The sequence below is a fragment of the Sinocyclocheilus grahami genome, unplaced genomic scaffold, assembly GCF_001515645.1.
Source record: "Sinocyclocheilus grahami isolate Dianchi unplaced genomic scaffold, SAMN03320097.WGS_v1.1 scaffold131.1, whole genome shotgun sequence".
NCBI lineage: Eukaryota > Metazoa > Chordata > Actinopteri > Cypriniformes > Cyprinidae > Sinocyclocheilus > Sinocyclocheilus grahami.
Genome location: NW_015505310.1, coordinates 1384172 through 1407089, shown reverse-complemented (window position 1 = coordinate 1407089; position 22918 = coordinate 1384172). Strand labels below are relative to the sequence as shown.

At 39.3% G+C, this 22918-nt stretch overlaps 1 protein-coding gene across 1 annotated transcript; it reads right to left on the bottom strand.

Moving 5' to 3' along the window:
• Positions 1 to 553: 553 nt before the first annotated feature.
• On the bottom strand, positions 554 to 21708 carry dipk1ab (divergent protein kinase domain 1Ab). Its single transcript, XM_016279521.1, has 6 exons — positions 21640 to 21708; positions 21473 to 21556; positions 5112 to 5246; positions 4692 to 4799; positions 4318 to 4494; positions 554 to 1744 (listed from the first exon to the last, which is right to left on the bottom strand). The coding sequence occupies exons 2-6, from the start codon at positions 21524 to 21526 to the stop codon at positions 932 to 934; spliced, it is 1287 nt and encodes a 428-aa protein (XP_016135007.1). The 5' UTR covers positions 21527 to 21556; positions 21640 to 21708; the 3' UTR covers positions 554 to 931.
• Between the last annotated feature and the right edge of the window lie 1210 nt (positions 21709 to 22918).

Sequence of the window (22918 nt, the reverse complement as noted above, 5' to 3'; positions counted from 1 at the left end):
TCACTGTACTAAAGCCAAAGCAAATTATTAAAAGATTATATTTACAGTATTTACTTTGTATTAGGTTCAGAAATTTTTTTTTTCTTTACCGAATAGTAATAAATATATGTATACCCCCTTAAACAAAGTCAGATTTAAAACCTGGACTGAGTAAAATAAAATAATTTTATAATTTCTCACCAATCTTTAGAAATCATAAAAAAAATTATTAAAAATCAAATTTAAAAAATGTTTAAAAATTGTTTAACTTGTTTCTAAATTTATGTTGTCTTTGGACTGCCCTAAAAATACATTTTGTACTTAAAAGATTATATTTACAGTATTTACTTTGTATTAGGTTCAGAAAATTTTTTTTTTCTTTACCGAATAGTAATAAATATATGTATACCCCCTTAAAGTCAGATTTAAAACCTGGACTGAGTAAAATAAAATAATTTTATAATTTCTCACCAATCTTTAGAAATCATAAAAAAATTAATTAAAAATCTAATTTAAAAAATGTTTAAAAATTGTTTAACTTGTTTCTAAATTTATGTTGTCTTTGGACTGCCCTAAAAATAAATTTTGTACCAAAAAAAAACAATTTATTCTGTCAAATAGGGGTCCGCGGTGTCTCAGTTTGAAAACCTCTGGACTAGACACAGCCTGATTGTCTGCTGTCCGCAGGAAGATTTCAAATTTGGCAGTGGAGGACATGCATTAGCAGAGGCAGTATCTCTCTGCAGCCTAAGCTTTTATAATTTGGGACTGAGTCAAGATTAGGTAATGTAACAAAACAAGGTGCCACAAAGGCTATATTGACAGTACTCTGCAAATGCAGGCCAAAAATAAAAATATGTAATATTAGGCATATCATGGATGGTCCAATACCAGTCTCTTGTTCATATCTCTTGTGTTCTGTATAAGAACAATAACTTAGTTCTACATATCATTATGAGTCCTTTGTGTGAGATATCTTCTTCCAAAGCAGAGTTTTGAGGTTGTTGAGAATCAAGGAATGTTCCATTTCCATCTGTTCGCTGGCGCCTTTGAGAGCAATGCAGGCATACAACTGTTTCTCCAGTTCGTCTTTAATGTCTAATGGTGCACCATACAGAATATAGTCCTTCAGTGTGCTACATACTTTTGCCAGATTAGGCTGTGTGGCCTCCGTAGTGCAGCGGTGCTTAGTGAGATCACAGGAAGTGAGGCAGTCCCGTCCATACATACAGTCACTGTCCTCTTCGCACCTCCTTTCACGCATCACTTCCTGAAAAGCAGCTTCGGGAACAATACGCCTTGCATCTACTACCTTTATATCATGGCGCTCTGTATAACCAAACCCCGCAGCACTTACATCGCACATGAGGAAACTTCCAAATGTGCCATGGAAGAGGTCCTCAACGAGCTCAAACAGACCGATGGCTATCTTAGCCTTGCGAGGCCAGGATGGGGCGGCCCACTGATCGATGCTCCGTCGCAGGCTGGCTGGAATCCACAGCTCTACCATCCATGGAAGGCTGACACCATAGAGTGGTACGTAAGGCACCTTCTCCATCACATACAAGTCCCCACAGAAGCCTAGCAGTCTGGGAGTGTGCTCTCGCTCCTGCAGCACGATGGACAGCAGGAATTCATTCAGCTGCAGTAAAGCCCAAGCTGAATGTGCTTCTGACAGGGAGATCTGGCCATCCTTGTTGCTATCTGCAACTCCAAGCACAAGGGTTACCAAATCTGCTAAGTTGGCTTGGTCTCCCACTTTTGCCTGCAAGGGGGAAAAGGGACATTGTAATGAGTTAATAATAGTTGAAGAGATGTCTCTGTATATAAAAGGTCTTCCAGGCTATGAAAAGAACTCTCTTCATGCCTAGTTCATGGAGAATAAGTAATGCATGTTTTACATAAATTTACAATTTAAAAAGGGTTAAAGGGGGTTAATAGTGTAAACAAATACTTTTTAACAGCTTCAGACCTTAGGTCGTCAGCTCACATAAATACACTAGTGCAGAGGTTTTAACATTTTTTAAATATTAAAATTAAAATTACTTTATTCAAATTTCAAATATTTATTTAATACTAATAATGTTATATTTTATTTTATATTATTATTATTTATAATATTAATGTCACAATCAAATATTTACTAGAAAAAAATGTAAATCTCCAATGCTAAGACCCTGTAGCCCACCGCAAACAGAAAATATTTCAGCATTGGAAAAGCAGATGATTTAATAATTATATTTAATAGAATGCATCTGTATGATCATCACGGCCCCAAAGATTTGCAATATGCCACAGAATATGTTTAAACATTCCTGCAGCCTAATAGATAATTAAAATTACAAAGTTATAACAAAACCTGCCAGGAGCTGGGCTGAGCACACTCAGTTCTTATTCTGCTGGATCTATCTGCTGCTTTTGACACTGTCAATCATCAGATCCTCCTGTCCGCCCTCTCATGAATGAATGAATGATGCATTTATATAGCACTTTTATTGTGTATTGCTGTACACCCAAAGCGCTTTACAATCATGGTGGGGGGGGGGTCTCTCCTCAACCACCACCAGTGTGCAGCATCCACCTGGATGATGCGACGGCAGCCACAGGACAACGGCTAAAGTGCGCTCACCACACACCAGCTACAGGTGGATAGGAGAGAGAGATAGAGCCAATCAAGTGGATGGGGATTATTAGGAGGCCATGATAGACAAGGGCCAGTGGCGGCAATTTGGCCAGGGCACCGGGGTTACACCCCTACTCTTTACGAGAAGTGCCATGGGATTTTTAATGACCACAGAGTCAGGACCTCAGTTTAACGTCTCATCCGAAGGACGGTGCTTTCTGACAGTATAGTGTCCCCATCACTATACTGGGGCGTTAGGACCCACACAGACCACAGGGTGAGCACCCCCTGCTGGACTCACTAACACCTCTTCCAGCAGCAACCTAGTTTTCCCAGGAGGTCTCCCATCCAGGTACTGACCAGGCTCAACCCTGCTTAGCTTCAGTGGGCAACCAGTCTTGGGCTGCAGGGTGATATGGCTGTGGCAATCACTAGGCATCACAGGGATTCCACTATGCTGGTTTGAATCCAATCTCACTGGTAGGTCTTTCAGGGCAGCCTGGGGAGGGGAGGTATCCAAAGCACATCAACTGGTTACTGGCGTTCCTCAGGGATCAGTTCTTGGACCCCTCCTCTTCTCCATATACACTACATCACTGGGTCCCATCATACTTGGCTTCTCTTACAATTGCTATGCTGATGACACACAGCTCTATCTCTCATTTCAACCAGATGATCCAACGGTAGCTGCACGGATCTCAGGCTGCCTGGCGGACATCTTGGCATGGATGAAAGAACATCACCTACAGCTCAATCTGGCAAAGACTGAACTTCTTGTCTTCCTTGCTACTCCAACTCTACAGCATGATTTCACCATCCAGCTAGGTTCTTCTACAATTACCCCATCAACTTTGGTCAGAAATCTTGGTGTAATCTTTGATGACCAGCTGACCTTCAAAGACCACATTGCAAAGACTGCTCGATCTTGCAGGTTTGCATTGCACAACATCAGAAAGATCAGGCCCTTTTCTAACGGAGCATCCTGCACAACTTCTTGTCCAGGCCCTTGTCATTTCTAGGCTGGACTACTGCAATGCTCTTCTGGCTGGACTTCCATCATGCACAATCAAACCTCTACAAATGATTCAGAATGCAGCGGCACGACTGGTCTTCAACGAGCCCAAAAAAGCCCATGTTACACCTCTCTTTATCTCCTTGCATTGGCTACCGGTTGCGGCTCGCATCAAGTTCAAGACATTGATGCTTGCATATAGAACAGCCACAGGCTCACCTTCCACTCACTATTACAAATCTACATCCCCTCCAGAAGTCTGAGATCTACGAGTGAGCGACGCCTCATGGTACCATCACAGAGAGGCTCAAAATCACTTTCCAGAACATTCTCATTTACCATTCCTGGCTGGTGGAATGATCTTCCCACCCCTATCCGGAATGCTGAATCCCTGGCAATTTTCAAGCGACAGCTGAAAACTCATCTCTTTCGACACTACTTCATCCTAAATTTATTTTAAAAAATCTGTCTTTTTCTTTACTTATTCCTTCCCTTTCTAGCTTGAACTTGGTATTACGAGCACTTCCTGTGTCTGTTTGCCTCTTTAAGTAGAATCGCTTTATGTATTCCCCAATTGTAAGTCGCTTTGGATAAAAGCGTCAGCAAAATTACTAAATGTAAATGTAAATGTTAAAAGCGCTGTTTTTAAAAGCATATAACGTTAAAGCAATATTGTATTTCAGTACAGCATGGGATTTGAGACCTTTAGATGGCTGAAGACCATCTCTTTGAACTTCTCCATTGATGTCCCTTTGGTTGGCCTGTTAAAGGAGGCGGATTCTTTTCGGGGCTCCAGTTCTGCACCCAAATCGTAATGAGGGTCCTCCTCCATCTGGCACTTTATGATTCCTTCCATATCCCCCCAACTGCCGGAATATACCTAAACAAAGAAAGTAGCAAGAAAGAGAGAGGGGATGAATTTTATTCATCCTTACTCTCATGATACTGTGCATGCAAATAAATGTATGTGCAGACCCAGATAAGCAAAAGCATGGTTAAGTAGACAAACTTTTTTAAAAGATCAAACAAGTATTACTGTGTTATATTAAGGAGCAACTGCAAACTGTTGTGTCTGACCTGATTGCTGGGTTTGGCAGAGAGACACTTTCCCAAATAAAGAGTGTCCTTTTCACACAAGCTGTTGCAGGCTGAACCATCGATCACCCCCTTCTGGAATTTATCGCACTGGAAGACATGAAGAAACACATATGTCAGAGTCTACTCTGCATTATTCATTTTATTCCATGACACAGTACTCCCCAAAGATTGCCTGATCCATTTCTTTAGTCAGTGTCTCTTATGTAATCACTCTCCTCTAGATGGCTCCCTTTAGTAAATAATGTTTGCAAAAAGCATCCAACAGCTGTAGAGGTGCACCAAGTAAATGTTTTCCTTTTTAAAAATCAAATATATTTCCACAGCATCGAATCAGCATCAAAATTTTGTGCTATTTTGTTCAACAAATACTTAACATCTAGCTAAGAACTTAAAACTCACAATAGAGTTCTTGCACTCATGTCCACGGCACAGCTCTGTGTATGAAGAGTATTCCACGTACACCACCCAGCTTCCCACGAAAACAGCCAACCAGGAAAAAAACAGGTACTTCATGTGTAGGTAGGAGAACCGGGCCTGTGCACAAACAAAGAGACAATGCAGCCATGCAAAAAATGCTTTCCTTTAACAAAATATTTCCAAATATTAACTGAAAAACATAAAAAGGGGTTTTGTTGATATTGATATAGGAATCATTTTTCATTATTAAACTATTTATAACAGATGCTGAACACTTTGACTGATACAGATTATGCAGTGAAGATTTGATTTTAGTAGGCCGTTTTGAAGACGGTGATGTGTGCTGATTATTAGCCGATAGTTTGCTGGAGGTTCTTCTGCAATGGTGGCACTAAGGGGCAGGACTGCTAAAAACCAGATGAAAGCAACATAGCTCAGAGAAAAGACGTTAAGTTTCACATGTTCAGTGCAGTTTCTGTAAGAAAAACATTTATTAATCATAGCTTTCTGGTTTTATACACTTTAGCGCAATGCTAAAATGTATGCATTGATTACTTGCATAACTGAACAATATCATTTATTTCATTTATTTAACCTATGAGGTACTAAACCCAGGAAAATCCTATCATCTTTTATTTATGTGTGACCTTTTAAAGCTCAGAACAGTGGGAAACTTATCATCTTGACAGCCACACAGGATGTGTGATCCACTATAAATAGCCCCCTCACTTCAACCACTGAGGGCACTTTATGAAATATCATTTTCTTCTGATTTCTAAAAACAACCGAGGTCAGAATTTATCACAAACTTATGATGCAAAGGGACATTTTTTCCCCAAATCCTGACCATTTTGCTTGAGTCTTTTACGGTCAATTTTCTTTTTTCCTGTGGGCAGAACTTCCTTGGGACATGAGAAGCAAAGCAGTCTAATGCATGTTACAGCTTAATCTTCAAAATAATTGCAAATTTTGAGAGAGATGTACTGTCGGGACTTAGAAAGAGATTTCAAATGAGGTGCTGGAGTCAAAGCTCGCCTGAAACTACAAGCAAACGTTTGAGTGAGCGGGGTAGCACACAGCCAGCTAATTTCAGCACCGATGTGGCCCTCCGTAGTCTGACATTTCCTCGTCTGCAAAATCTGAGCTGACAGAACTTCCCCTCCGGCATGAGGAGGAGGAATGGGCCTTGTAGCTGAGCCTGATAGCCTGCAGTAGCTCCATGAGAAACACTGTAGATCGGGTGTCTATTGTTTTGTGTTTTAGGAGACACTTTGTGTATAGCAGTTGTTTGCTGAGCACTTTACCACCTGTATACAGTTTGTTTAAGTTGATCGTCATGGAAACACATTCACCCAGGGCAACAGGAGCAAAAACAAACAATTAAGGAAGAAGACGGCAGTGTGTCATATGGTAACATGACAGATGAAAAAACAATGTCTCCACTAACAGAACTGAAAAATAGTACGATAATAATATGATTGGAGTACCATGGATTTTAAATCAGATAAGTATGAAAGTGCAATGCCCACACTGAAGCCGAGTAATAAAGGCCATGAGGTGATGTAAAATATGGTGATAATATATGACTCTTATTTGGTTGGAACTGGAAAACACACATTGTTTCTCAGTGCAAACCAAACCTCAGAGGAACAGTTTGCAGAACTTTGCTTGGCTCAGTGCAAACAGCTATACTGCTTGCAAAATTGATAAGAAATGCTAAATTATTAATCACAACGATTGTAGCCATGCATCTCTGTATTAATGTAGCTAGTGTTTAACCATTGTTTGTATGATAGGCCTAACCTGCACAGTAAAATCTTTAAGTCGAGTGGGGTCACATGATGGTATAGATATGAATATACTGTATGAGTTTTTAGGTTCAATCCCAAGTTCAGATGTTCTCCTGGTGATCTGTACATTTAACTTTTTTTTTTCAATGAATTCATTAATTATTTATTCTGTGCTTGAGAGTGAATGAGGTCAACATTGCCAAAAGTGTTTGCGGTCCCACTTTATATTAGGAGGCCTTAACTACTATGTACTTATATCAAAAATAAGTACAATGTACTTATTGTGTTAATATTGTATTGCAAAACGTGGTAGCACTTTATTTTACAGTCCTGTTACTCATGTACATACTATGTACTTATTATAGTAATTATAATAACTAGGTAATAACTAGGTACTAACCCTGAACCTACCCCTAAACCTAACCCTACCCCATGTAGTTACCTTATATTACAGTACTTTCTTAGGTAAGTATACTGTACTCAGTATACTGAGTACACTGTAAGTACATATACTGTAAAATAAAGTGCAACTCAAAACATTTTTGCTGCTATTAAGGTGGGATACAAGTAAGGTTAGAAACAGGTTTGGTGGCATGGGTAGTTTTAAGTGTGGGTTAATGTGGTAGGGATGGGTCAACAGTGTAATTATATTTATAATTTCAGATGTAATTACATACAGGTATTATTTAAAGGTGCTGTATGTAATTTTTTTACTCTACTAAAGCATAAAAATGCCATAATATGTTTGCAGATATTTAAGAAACATGCTAAGTTAACATACTTGTTTATCTGAAAAACAATGCTACAGTCAGTTATTCTCCTTCGAAAATGTGCGTTCCTGGCCGGAATGTCAGTCTTTGTTTTGGTTTGTGAAACCCGCCCACTGCCAGTTTACCCAATTGTATTTCGTCACCCCGGGTTGCCAGTTGGCGGAAAACAGCGTATTTCATTTCATTCATCGTCATGCACGCTCGTTCCTGTTTGGTGCGTCAATCTGGCAACCTGCATGTGAGTCAAGTCTGAGGAGGAGAGGCCTGGTGAAAAAAACCCTCTCCAATATTTAGAATTTGGACTGCAATACCTAGTTCAACCACTCGGTGTCAATCCTACATACAGCACCTTTAAAATATAAGTGCATTGTAAAAACATGCACTCTAAAAAAATGCTGGGTTAAATACAACCCAGCGCTGGGTAAAATAGGGACAAACACAGCAATTGTGTTGTTTTGACCCAGCGGTTGGGTTACTGCCCAGAAGGTTGGGTTAAACATTTAACCCAACTGTTGGTTGAAAACAACCAAGTCGCTGGGTTTGTCCATATTTACCCAGCATTTTTAGAGTGTGTATGTACACAATAAGTGCATTGCATCAACTCATTAATTGAAATGTAAGTAGAACATACATAGTTAAGGCTACCTATAAAGTGGGACTGTGTTTGCTTACTTCTCTAAAATCTGTATCACCGTACTGTTGAGATACTTTGTGATTTAATCCAGTGTAAACACTGAATTGCAAAATTGTAGTGGACCAATAAATCATCATTTCAAAATGGCCAAGAATTGCATTAGCTGATAACTATGCTGACTGACATAAAAAAATAGCACCGTTTGTGTCAGTTTCAGCTTGATGTATTAAATAATATATACATACTTATTTATTTATACATTTTACAGAGAGAGAGATTGTAGTGATTGTATATAATACAGGCACACAGTTGATGATGGTCATATGTTGTTGTTATGCTCCCATTTGCCCTGCAATCTTTAATTGCTCTAGAGTGAATGATCTCATACCATATCAATAATAGTTGCCAATTATGCATACTGCAAGAGCTTAGCCGACAAATAACAGACCTGATGGAGCCTCTTCTCTCTCTTAATGATGATGAGACATGAGTTCGACAGTGATGGACTTTCCTTTTCTTCTTCAGTCTATTTTGCTTATGGCACAGTATGAGCTCTCCAGTTTCTCTCTTGCACTGACATTTTATCTCAGAGAACATCCAAATTTCTTACTGACTGTAAGCCTCTTTTAATCAGCCTCCTATTTCATGGTACAAGCCTGAGTAAGATTTAATCTGTACTCTATTTTGATAAAGCAAATCCAGTTATTTTCAGAGCCTGGAGACGTACAAACACCAATATCCTACCCCGAGCTGATCTAAACCAATAACCAAAATGCCAATAATGTAAAGTAGATTGATTTCAAGTCCCGACTGGTTGGACCAAACCTCAATCTCTGAACTGCCCCTCCAGCTTCCAAATTCAAATTTGGTCAGGTTCAGAGAGCCTGGTGTGGCTACAGTCAGCAGAACCGAGATGATATGTTTTTTTTCCTACACATTTTGAAATGAGGTCCTTAGTCACCCTATCATTGGTCTCATCTGCTAGTTTGCCTGTAATTTAATCTGATATCTCTCTCTCTTACACTGTCTCTTTCTTCAGTGGCTCCCCTTGACAGGCCATCACTCCCTCTTCGCTACGGGCACTTAGTGAGATGCAATTCTGCCATTTCCATCTGAGAATCCATCTTACTCTACTCTTTAAATCTCATGCCCTTCAGGGTCTCTCCCCCCTCACCACCGTCTCAAACTCACTGCCTCACTAAGCCAGGATGACAGGCGTTAGACAATTGTGGCAGGTCAGCGTCCTGTACAGCCTTTCGTACCTCGCAAGGCCCAGAGGAGCTGTCGCCATGGCAATGGGCTGACAGAATGCTCAGTTTTGTAGGCAGCCAGTCTCCCCGAGCCCAAAGTCAAGGTTTGGGAGAAGAGGTTCATTCATTAAAACTAAATCAGTTTCCTGCTTTCACAGTCTCTCGTCATTGAATTCCTCCCACTGCCATCCTCTTCTTCTTATTTGGCTGATGTCTGTTGGCTTAAAAGTTCAAAATGATTTAAAAACTTTACAATTCTGATACCTAAACCATATCTGGTGCTATTTGTCTTCTGTGAATGTCCCTATGACTTACTACTGATATTTAAACGATTTATGCAAATATTGAGCAAAAGACTGAACAGTCACAAATTAAAAAAGTCTGTTTAGGGTGTCACTATCTATTCAGCCCTGTTGAGTGGTGGAATTATGATTTCCACCTTTTTATTGTATGATGACTTCCACTTTGAATTATTAATGGGTTAAACAAATTTACTACTGAATGTACTGAAAACAGTTAATCTACTATTTATACATATATCTCTCTATGTACTGTATCTCTATCTCTTTCTCTATCTATAAAGTACCATTCAAAACTTTAAGGTTGGTACAATGTTTTAATGCTTTTGAAAGAAGTCTTTTATGCTCAAGGCTGCTTTTATTTGCTGAAAAACACAGTAAAACAATAATATTGTGAAATATTATTCTAATTTGAAATAGCTATTTTCCACTTTAATGTGCTTTGAAATCTAAATCAAATATGCTGATTTGGTGCTCAAGAAACAGTGGAAACTGTGATAATTTTTTTCAGGGTTCTATGATGAATATAAAGTTCAAAATAACTCCATTGATTTCAAATAATGAATCTTTAATATACAGTATTACTTTATATATACACACATATACATATATACTGTGTGTGTGTGTCTGTATTGTATTGATTAGTAATAAAATAATAAATAAGTATTGATATTTCTCAAGGCTGAAGCATCAGTTATTTAAAGGGATAGGTCACTCAAAAATAATTAAGCTAAAAGCAGAAGAGAGAAATTCATGCAGGTTTAGAACACCTTGAGGATGAGTAAATGATGACAGTATTTTCAGTATTTTGGGTGAAGTAAACCTTTAAGAATCTGCTATTGAAAAAAAAAAACAGTAAGCCACACCTCTTCATGGTAGTCCCCCAATATCAGTTTCCATAAAATAATATTCAGCCTCAAAAGGCACCATTTCCTCAGAATGATCAATTTCTCTTGAGCATGATTCACAAAACTCAGCTGCAACTGCAGGTAATTAGTTTAATGTCTCCCGTTAGCGCTATGCATATTTCTGATTTTCTCACATGCTCATGCTTATGTTTTCACATATTACTGTAAACTGCGAATACACTCACATCTTGTATAATGAGAAAAGAGCTAAGAAAGCCTGACAAAGACTTTCCAAAGATAACGAGAGCGGAGATGATCAAATCAGTCAGTCCACAAACATAATTAAAAAAATTAATCCGATCACGTCTTATCTTCCAGGAATACATAACCTTGTTGCTATGAAAAACAAACATTACCCATAATGCCCTGAAAAACTTGGTAAAATGTATCCGAAGTCAAGTTAAACAGTTCTTTTTTTTTTCAGCGAGACAACACAAGTAACGTTCTGCTTCTTGTGTATCAAGCAGTAGCTCATATATCAAACAGAGGGAGTTTGACATCAATAGCTTTATAGTTTGCCACTCGGGATGATGGGTCTCCCCCTTGTGACAGGAAGTGTTTCCATGGCAGCACTTTGAATTAACAGAGGATCGCAGTGTCAGAAAGCTCTCGTCGTTTAGTACACTGAGATCATGCTGGTCAGTGGACTCGTGTCTGTATGTGTCAAACAGTATTTGGATGCTCTGCTGCTGTGAACTCACAGGCGATGTGGCTGAGACAGTGTGAAAAATTCAGCAGCGGCCCCCACATCACTCTCAGCTCTCAGGCGAACTGAAGACTGCGTGGAATTTCAATCACAAGACGGAGAGAAAAGTCCACATAAGGCTCCGCACAACATAAGCCTGTGGCTCAGCCTTTTATGGGGGAGTAGATAAAGCATAGAGGCGCAAATAGTTTTTGGAGTTTTTACAGATTTTATTATGCATGTGTGGAGGATGAGAGCCACATTAGGGCCAATGCACTTCATTACAACTTTCATTTAGTACTTTGGAGAGCTCTATCATTAAAATGATGGGCTTTAAGGACATGGTTCTGTCTGTCGGCACTTTGAGGTAAACTAAGAGTCTTAATTAGGTCGCTATTGATGATGTGTTAGCGAGACACCGTCACAGAAATTGGTTAATGGCAAATAAGAGTGTCCACTTTAAAAAAGGAAAAATCTTTCCTAGAAATGTACTTTTTGTATTCATGTTTTGTTACAATTTAAAGATTAATATAGTGTAACCATCTTGAACACATCAAAAACTTTTCAGAATGTTTTTACATATAATTTTCACAATAAAAAGCATTTTTACAATATTATGAATCAATTAATAAATATCATTAAATTTTTGTAGATTTGCATCATATTACATTTTAGAAACTGAGCTAATTTTGTCATGTCATTAATAGACCGTATTATCAGATTTTTTAAAAGACTGACTAATCTTGGCACATGGTCATGAGGGTCTACAGGCATTCTCCCTGTGATATCATTTCCTGTTTGTTTTTTTTGTTTGTTTTTTTGCACCACATGACTTTAATGTCAACACATGACTTTGTTGGTCATACCAAGATTTTTCTAAGCAGTTAAGCATAAACAGATTTGTTAAAAGATTTGTTAAAATATTTTTTTTTGTAAAAATATAAGATTACACCAACTACTTAAAGTCAGCATAAAATTTAAATTTTCCATATCTATTTTATTAAATGCATGTTTAATCAAAATGTCATGACTCAATCTGACAGGGTGAAACAGCAGACTTTTCTCTAGTGATTTATGCTGAACATCTTCAATCATTTAGTCTTGCCCTTCCTTACAACTGACTGCAAGCTTGAATTCAAGTGACATGTGGCCAAGTATGGTGACCCATACTTGGAATTAGCGCTCTGCATTTATCCCATCCAAAGCGCACACACACACTGTGAACACACACCCGGAGCAGTGGGCAGCCATTTTTTTGCTGCAACACCCAATTTTTATCAGCTGTTTGAACTCATTCTGACGGCACCCATTCACTGCAGAGGATCCATTGGTGAAGACTCATCTAAATCTCGAGTTAATATTCAGCTATTTTTGTTCAATTTTCAGTTAATTCATTTGAGCTAATTTTCAGTTAATTTTTTAACTGAAAATTGAACTGTTTCTTTAATAGAAAAAAAAATCAGTGTCTTTAACCCAAGTATAACACATTAATCCAAGATTCCAGATTCAACATTTTGTTACAATACTAGGTCTATTTTATTTATTTATTTGTTTGTTTTACTTACTTCTGGCATCACCAAAAGGTATTGCAAAAATAATGGTTTTATGCAATGGTTTTTAAAATAGGTTTCTCTGAATACTGCCTGTCTGACACTGGTCAACAAACAAATACTTCTGCCCCAAACTCCCACTATTGGTTAAGCCAGTTTGATGCGTCAGGCAGGTTGTGATGCTTAAATAAACAGAGCAATGTTTTGATAGCTCCACAAAGCCACAGTGTTTCTACTTTTTGGGGAAATCAGCCAATTACTGGCTTACTTTTAGCTGTCTCTGTATATTAAACTGGGATAGTGGATTGTATTTGGGGAAAAAAACTGAAATTACAAACCTCAACTTTAAATGTACAACTAAAAGCTTACCATCTGCATGTGGTTCATTTTCTTTGCTGCACTCCCATGAGGTTAAGTCTGTCTTCACCTCGATATGCACTCAAGCATGTATGTTCACAAGTCTGTTTAAACCAGTAAGTACTCCAATCGTTTGGCTCATTGAGACATGCTGTAATGCTCATTGCCAAAATGCATTGTATTCCAGATCGTTTCAATTTGCATGTGTTTTCTTAAGTTGCAGCGCGTTGAGCTCTCTCGGCCACCGTACTCCCCCCACCTACAATCCCCGCCGGTACGAGACTCTCTAACCATTAGGCCACGACTTCCCCCAGAATTCAGATCTGCCATTTAATCAACAAACAATTGATAGAATGCACCCAATATATATTTTTTCTTTTCTGATAATCCTTTTTACCCAGATGTACATCACGATATAGAAGAAAATATTTGTTGATACTTTTTTGTTTTGCTTCAATAATTTAATTCTCAATATTCCATTTTGATAACAGTTTCTGAATATCAGTTTTTGATAACAGTTGTTTCACTCTTAACATTTTTTACTTCATGCCCCCCCAAAAAACATAAAAACTCATTTTAATTTAGAATTTAAAATCACAATAGCTCATCATAGAAAAGGTGTATTTAAAGTTAAACTCTTTAATGGTGGATTTGTTTCTTACAAACATGCAGCTTTTCACTTCTCAAGATGTTAACTGATCGACTGGAGTGGTGTGGATTATTGTGATGTTTTTATCAGCTGTTTGAACTCATTCTGACGGCACCCATTCACTACAGAGGATCCATTGGTGAAGACTCATCTAAATCTCGAGTTAATATTCAGCTATTTTTGTTCAATTTTCAGTTAATTCATTTGAGCTAATTTTCAGTTAATTTTTTAACTGAAAATTGAACTGTTTCTTTAATAGAAAAAAAATCAGTGTCTTTAACCCAAGTATAACACATTAATCCAAGATTCCCGATTCAACATTTTGTTACAATACTAGGTCTATTTTATTTATTTGTTTGTTTGTTTTACTTACTTCTGGCATCACCAAAAGGTATTGCAAAAATAATGGTTTTATGCAATGGTTTTTAAAATAGGTTTCTCTGAATACTGACACTGGTCAACAAACAAATACTTCTGCCCCAAACTCCCACTATTGGTTAAGCCAGTTTGATGTGTCAGGCAGGTTGTGATGCTTAAATAAACAGAGCAATGTTTTGATAGCTCCACAAAGCCACAGTGTTTCTACTTTTTGGGGAAATCAGCCAATTACTGGCTTACTTTTAGCTGTCTCTGTATATTAAACTGGGATAGTGGATTGTATTTGGGGAAAAAAACAGAAATTACAAACCTCAACTTTAAATATACAACTAAAAGCTTACCATCTGCATGTGGTTCATTTTCTTTGCTGCACTCCCATGAGGTTAAGTCTGTCTTCACCTCGATGTGCACTCAAGCATGTATGCTCACAAGTCTGTTTAAACCAGTAAGTACTCCAATCGTTTGGCTCATTGAGACATTCTGTAATGCTCATTGCCAAAATGCATTGTATTCCAGATCGATCCTCGGAAGGGCGACTAAAGTAGTCCAACACGGATTCACATAAAAAAAAACACATGATTAATGTGCAATGACGATCAGTTGCTCCTTGTTCCACTGCGCAGTGATGTGTGACTCCAACAGCAACAAATAATCTAGACATAGAAACATCTTGTTCACCGTATCACAAGCTGTCGTTTCAAAGCAGCTGCTCTTTTATGAGATGGAAAGACTTACATCATGAATGTTTCTATTGTTTTTTTGCTTTTTTCCACATAGTGCTCGGGATCAGATTAAATGCATTTAAATCCTAATAATTATCAAACATGCTTGAAATTGTCAGTAATATGGACCTGTTTTGTTATGTTTTCTCCCATGTGCTCCCCAAAGGGATGCAGTTTTTTTTAAAGTGTGTTTAAAAAAAATCTATCAGTTTATACAAATCAGAATCATAATCATTCTTTTGGCTTTGCTATTTTCTCTTAATATTACTTTTTTATATCTTATGGTACCATTACAATTTAGTCAGAGAAGACAAAGGAGCAGGTGCTACACACAACCAGTGCACTACAAATATTTTTTATGACATTATTTCTATCTATATACTTAATAGACAGTACCGTTAAAAAAAATATAATAATAAATTATAAATAAATGATAAAAAATGCAATTTTATTGTGAAATACTATTACAATAAAAAAAATGGTTTTCTATTTTAATATATTTTAAATGTAATTTATTCTTGTCATGGCAAAGCTGAATTTTCAACAGCCATTACTTGAGTCTTCAGTGTAACACAATCCTTCAGAAATCATTCTAATATGCTTTTGGTCAATTTAATGCATCCTTACTGAGTAAATTACTATTTTTTGATACTTACAATAGTAAAAAAATCAACAATATTGAAAAAAGTTTAGTTTGGGGACCAATTTTCATGCATGCTAATAAGTAACTAGATAATAGCAAGAATTTGTTTCTAAACTAAAGTGCTACCAAAAAAAAATTTACATCAACCTAACCGCTGGGACTCAGGAAGGGCGACTAAAGTAGTCCAACACGGATTCACATAAAAAAAAAAACACATGATTAATGTGCAATGACGATCAGCTGCTCCTTGTTCCACTGCGCAGTGATGTGTGACTCCAACAGCAACAAATAATCTAGACATAGAAACATCTTGTTCACCGTATCACAAGCTGTCGTTTCAAAGCAGCTGCTCTTTTATGAGATGGAAAGACTTACGTCATGAATGTTTCTATTGTTTTTTTGCTTTTTTCCACATAGTGCTAGGGGTCAGATTAAATGCATTTAAATCCTAATAATTATCAAACATGCTTGAAATTGTCAGTAATATGGACCTGTTTTGTTATGTTTTCTCCCATGTGCTCCCAGTGACCCAGTTTTTCCCTCTCGTTGATTTGTCTTTGGATTCACCTGTGTCTTGTAATTACGCCACGTTAAACCCTGTATTTAAAGTGTTGTCTGTCGTGTTTACTTGTCCGGTGTTAAACGTCATTCTGTACCTGAATGTCTCTCCGTGTGGTACTACGTGTGTCTCCAGCCTGCCCTGTGTTCCCTGCGATTTTGGTTCATTAAATATTGTGAAGCTGATCCTCCTGTGTCTTCGTTCTCCTCGCGCCAACACAGTACACCCGTGACAGAACACCGGACCTACAAAGAAAAACTTAGCTGAGTGTTTCCCCTCTGTTTTGTTCAGTGTTTTGTTTTCAGTTTTTTCCCCATGGATCCCCTCGCCGCTTTGTTCACCTCCCTAGCCCATAAGGACCTGCCCTTCTTGGAGTATGCGGTTTAGTTCAGCCAGCTCGCTGTTTTAATGGCGTTCGATGACGCTGCGCTGAACTCACTGTTCTGGATCGGGGATAATTACCACCGCTCCGTCGACCTCCCAGACACCACTGGACTGAGCTGGAGGGAAGCTATCATCCGATGTCTGGAGAGCGTCTATCCCTGATCCAGAGCACAGCCAGACTCAGAGCCCAGCCCACCATCACCCCGCTGTGCAGAGCTCAAGCCCGAACCCACCGATGACGGAGAGCCATTGCCGGATCACTGCGGAGCCGGAGCTGCAAGTAACGTCAGAACAGGTGTGAGAGCCGGCTACAACGCCGCCACGAGGGAAATGCCGTGGACAGCGAGATCGCAGAGAGGAGCTCCGCCCACTGCACCATGGCTAAGGCTGAGCTTATTGTGGATCTAGGACTGTGGAACTCGAAAGGAGAGTTAATGGACTTATATGCCGACCTGCCCCCTCTTCCTCCCTCCTTCATCGGAGTCCTCTATAACTCCTGTTCCCTTGTCTGGCCCAGAGAGGGCTTCTGTTCCCAAGTGCAGCCCAGAGAGCGCTTCTGTTCCCGAGTGCAGCCCAGAGAGGACTGCTGTTCCTGAGTCCAGCCCAGAGAGGGCTCCTGTTCCCACGTCCAGCCCAAATAGGGCTGCGGTTCCCGTGTCTGGCCCAGGGAGGGCCTCAGATCCAGAGTCTAGCCCAGAGTGGGCTCCTGTTCCCATGTCCGGCCCAGAGAGGGTTGTTGTTCCAACGTCTGGCCCAGGGAGGGCCTCAAATCCAGAGTCAAGCCCAGAGAGGGCTGCGGTTCCCATGTATGGCCCAGGGAGGGCCTCAGTTCCCGAGTCTAGCCCAAGGAGGGCTCCTGTTTCCATGTCCGGCCCAGAGAGGGCTCCCGTTCCCATGTATGGCCCCGAGAGGGCTTGTGTCCCCAAGTCCAACACAGAGAGGGCTTCCGTTCCCAAGTTCGGCCCAGGGAGGGCTTCTGCTCCTGTTTACAGCCCTGAGAGCCCGGAGGCTCAGAAATGCCCACCCACCCTCCTGCTCCTGCCTTCTCCACCGCTGTCGTCTGGCAGCCCCTCTGCTCACCCTCAGCCCACCATCTGTTTGGTGCGAGCACCGCAGGTCTGCCAGTCTTCAACGTCGGCGTGGCTGAAGAATCCCTTGCCTCCACCTCCAGCCTGTCGACCCAGCGGCTCCACCATGGCTCCTAGCTCCCTCTTCTCCGCTGGGATCCCTCATCCCTCCGGCTCCGCCTTGGTCTGTTGTCGACCATCTGTCGCCTTGGGTCTCCACTCCTCTGGCTGCGCCTCGTCTCTCCGTCCCTCTGGCTCTGTCAGGCTCATCCTTTCCTTCGGCTACTCCTCGGCCCTCTGTCGCTCCGGCGCCACCACGGCCTTCCGGATCCCCACCTCCGCCTCGGTTGCCTGAGCCATCTGCTCCGCCTTGGCCCTCCGGATCCTCCCCGTCGCCCTGGCTCATCAGCTCTCCATCTCCGCCTCGGGCTCCTCCACCACCTGCTCCGCCGCTGTCGGTTGGACCTCTGGAGTCGTCAGCCCTTCCTCCACCATGGCTCCTACCTCCGTCGGCTCCACTGTGGGTCACCGTTATGGCTGCGGCCTGGGTCCTGCCTGGCTCCTCCTGCTCCAAGCCCCTCCTGTCTCCTCCCTCCATAGTCTCCACCTAGAACTCTGTCTACCGGCCCCCTCCTGGGTGCCCGTCCTCCTCCCGAGCCTCCTCCCAAGTTCCCACCCTTCCCTCTGGAAGTACCAGCTCTGTTGTATCTACGGAGCGAGGACGCACCTTCCGGGAGGGGGCGATATGTCAGGATTATGGACCTGTTTTGTTATGTTTTCTCCCATGTGCTCCCCGTGACCCAGTGAGGGATATGAAAAAAGTACCGTTTACCACAGGTTTCACCTTGTAAAACGAGACTTCTTCAGCTAAAATATGTGTTTATTTCACACAGACAACACACACTGAAAAAAAAAATCTGTAAAAATGGGGCACAATGTACTATATTAATATGAAAGAATTTTTCTTTTCTTTTTTTTTTTACAGGTGTTTAACCTGTATTTAGAATGTTGCACTTCATTGCATTGTGTTTTAGAGTTAACAGAAATGTCTGTAAAATTAATGGATAATATCCTTTTTTTTTTTAAATTGCATTTTTTTTCACAGTGTAGAACAGCTGGATGAACTATCAGCTATTCACACACTGAAGAGTGAGGAAACCGAAGAATGAGAAAGGAAAACAAATAAATAAATATTTTTTAAATAAATCCATCCATACATACAGTGGGGAAAAAAAGTATTTAGTCAGCCACCAATTGTGCAAGTTCTCCCACTTAAAAAGATGAGAGAGGCCTATAATTTTCATCATAGGTATACCTCAACTATGAGAGACAAAATGAGAAAAAAAAATCCAGAAAATCACATTGTAGGATTTTTAAAGAATTTATTTGCAAATTATGGTGGAAAATAAGTATTTGGTCAATAACAAAATTTCATCTCAATACTTTGTTATATACCCTTTGTTGGCAATGACAGAGGTCAAACGTTTTCTGTGTGTGTGTGTGTGTGTGTAAATGTGTGATAAATGCAATAACCAATTAAGTTTGTGTTCAATTTCTTCTGATTATTTGTGTAGGTCCTGCTAATTGGTGAAATTTCAAGCCTACATATCTACATGGTTTAAAAGCCTTAATACTTTGTTGCCATCAATGATAAAAAATATTCATATAAGCATAAACAGGTTGGTTTTTATGATGCAGTGAATGTGATTTTATAACATTTCATAAGTACAGGTAAAAAAAAAACAGTGCTCACCTTAAAATAAAAAAGGAGTTGTAGTTTTGTCAGTTCAATTTATGTGCAATTAGTCCATATTTCTCAAACTTTCCACATGGCAAGGGTGGAAATAGTAAAAGCACTTAATAGCTCAGTCATTCTTGAGACATGGGACAAAACAGCAAGAGTAACTGCTATTAGGTTTAAAAATAAAAATAATTTCAATTTTAAATGTCATGAGAGATTAATAATAGAATGTATGTAACACAATTATCACCTTCAAATAATTTTCTCATTATTATACCAAATCTGTGTTTCTTAAATCCACAGAGAAGGGTTCAATCATTCATATGCAATAAAATGGATAAAAATGTTTTTTTAATGATGAAAAAGAGCTTGTTTTATCAAAAGCAACACTTAATAATATCTCCTATCAAAGCAAGGTTGTTTTTTAATGACACATGCATGTTTAATAAGATTTTAAAGTTGCGTCCCCACTTTTTGTCAACACCGTCAGACATTCAATAAAATGTAATAAAATCAGGGAATATCAGGGGCAGCTGTCACTCTAAAGGACCCCCTTGCCACAGTTCACCTCAGCAGAGTACATCACTGTCAGACAGGCTCTGCTGAGTTTTATAGTTTTAGAATATTTTAAATCCTAATGTTAATATTTCCTTTGTCACAGCCATGATATGTCAACACCATCTTCCAATTTCTGAGGAAATTATTTGAAATATTTAGATAATTGTATTCTCCTGAAGCAGGTTACCACCGTCAGATGTGTCAACTCCGTCAGTTGAATATTTTGATAATATTTCATTATGATATTTTATATTTGTTGTGGAATTGTTGGTCACATGTGAAAGTGTAATATGTCTGCTAACACGAGAATGTGTTTTGAAATGTTAAAAACATCTTGAATGCTGTTAAAGATAAAGTTGAAATTACATCACACAGTCCAAGGTAAAAAAGCACATTTTGTTAAAAAAGAGAAAAGTTGGGAGGTCGTATCAAAGCATAGCTCAGTAGCTTAGTACATATAAGATGCATAAATGTAGTTTCATTTGTCTGAGTACAAGGTTTTATTTTTTCAATTTTGCACCCTGTTTTGTCCCACTTCTCAAGAATGACTGAGCTGTCACATTCTACAGGCACATTGGGCTGTGTAGGAACAGTTCTGCGATAACATCAGTTTGCACCTTCACTGCTGTTAGTAGCCTATTATGTATTTAAATGTATTCTTTTTAATTATTCTTTTAATATTTCAGTGGGGTACACATCAAAACTTTGCAGAAGCCTTATTGAAGACTCCAACAAGTAGGCTAATGCCCCTGAAAACTCTTTAGCAGTTCAACTAGGTTATTATTCTCTTGAGTTAAATACATATACAGCTTGTATTGACGTTGCTCAGTATTAATAGAAGTGTAAAATGAGGTCGTCAATCTCTGACGCACATGAACACAGCGCCCCGATGAGATTGGGAATTCATGGTTTATATTTTGCATTACATTCTTGACAGGTAGGCTAAGGGAAATGCTTTCAGCAGGACTATAAAAATGTTATACAGCAGCGCGGTTGCTACAGCAACGACTGACCCGACGATGGATGAAACGCAGCAACATCAGTTCATCCATCACATCCATGAAATCCACCGGAGAAAAGCAACGGATACAGTTGCAAAAATGGCATTTCGGTATTTTTAGTCAAATATTGAAATGAGGCTCGTGCATAGGTCGAAAAAAATGGTTGAAAAGAGCAGCTCGATGCATATTCAGCCGTTGTTTTAAATGGAGTTAGATGGAGTAAAGCTTTAGGAAGAGATGGTGCCTTCAAAAACTTCAGAGTCCAAACGGGATAACAGCGTCCCCGCCTCGTCCATTCAAATCTCACACACAAATGATGCCAAGTACACAGATGGCTAAAGCGAAACACTCGGTACTATTTATGAACAAGTGGCATGCGATGCTTATTCGCGTCTTACCTGGATATAAACGGGTCGCTTCAGCCAGATCCACGGTATCAGACCCCGTGCCATGATTGAAACACCACATTTCACAGCACTAACCTACCACAAATACATCATTAATGTACGGCGAAAGCTATTTAGATAATGATAAAACACAAATGACAGCGACCAATGTCCTTTACCAAGCCAAGGTCTTTCTCGCCATGGGGAGAGAGGATGATGAAGAGTACGCCGCACCTCACGCGCGATGAGCAACCCCTGCGCTCACATCCACCCGATGAGAAAGACCACGCGAACCAGGCTCACGTTTTACGACAACCTGATCAAGTCTGAAGGAGTTTGTGCACGTTTGTAGGGCTTTGGTTATGTTAGTGTCGGATAAGAAGGTTCACGCAGGTGGACTACTGTTAGTGGCCAGTATTTTTCTCCAAATAAGGTCAGATCAGTGTGTGAAACTCTGTTTATTGCACAAAAATCTCGGCTTTCTAAACATTTCACAATGAATAAACACGAACACTAAATACACTAAATGCAATATAACTTACTATTAGGGTTTGCACTGGGTTGTCACACACTATTTAAAAAAAAATTAATTTGTGTAGCCTACTTTTGTAAAATACGTTACTAACTAAACACAATTGCATAAAAAAGATTAGTTGGAGCTACATAAAAATGATACTATAATAAAAATTAAATACAAATATTTAATAAGTCTTTACCATAATCAAGGGAATATATGAAGAGTTCAGATGCAAAAGCCTCTAAATGCCGTCTGAAATTTTCTTCTAAAATGGGCATTTTTATCAGGCTCCTATATTTATGTTAAGTTATTTCACTTTAATTGCATAGAAAAGGACCTGTACATTGCCATTAGAGTAAAATTACTGAACCTAAACATAGCAGCCTGATAAAAATGCTAATTTTAGACGAAAATTTCAGATGGCACTTAGAGGCTTTTGCATCTGAACTCTTCATATATATATATATATGCATATTTTGGTATGTTTTCTTCCATTACACAGCTAATTAGTTTTTACACTAATAGCTTATACAAGTACATTAATACTGTATAATTTAGTGACATACAGTGGTGTGAAAAGTGTTGGCCCCCTTCTTGATTTCTTATTTTTTTGCATGTTTGTTACACTTTAATGTTTCAGATCATCAAACAAATTTAAATATTAGTAAAGGATAACACAAGTGAACACAACATGCAGTTTTTAAATGAAGGTTTTTATTATTACATGGCCCTGTGTGAAAAAGTGTTTGCCCCCTAAGCCTAATAAATGGTCGGGCCACCCTTAGCAGCAACAACTGCAATCAAGCGTTTGCGATAACTTGCAATGAGTCTGTTACAGCGCTGTGGAGGAATTTTGGTCCACTCATCTATGCAGAATTGTTGTAATTCAGCCACATTGGAGGGTTTTCGAGCATGAACCGCATTTTTAAGGTCATGCCACA

Coding starts and splice junctions, on each gene's coding strand:
- dipk1ab (XM_016279521.1), bottom strand. CDS start 21,526: ATGGCACGGGGTCTGATACCGTGGATCTGGCTGAAGCGACCCGTTTAT. Junction 4,495..4,691: donor CTGCCAAACCCAGCAATCAG/GTCAGACACAAC, acceptor TTCTTTGTTTAG/GTATATTCCGGCAGTTGGGG. Junction 1,745..4,317: donor TGGTCTTCAGCCATCTAAAG/GTCTCAAATCCC, acceptor TCCCCCTTGCAG/GCAAAAGTGGGAGACCAAGC.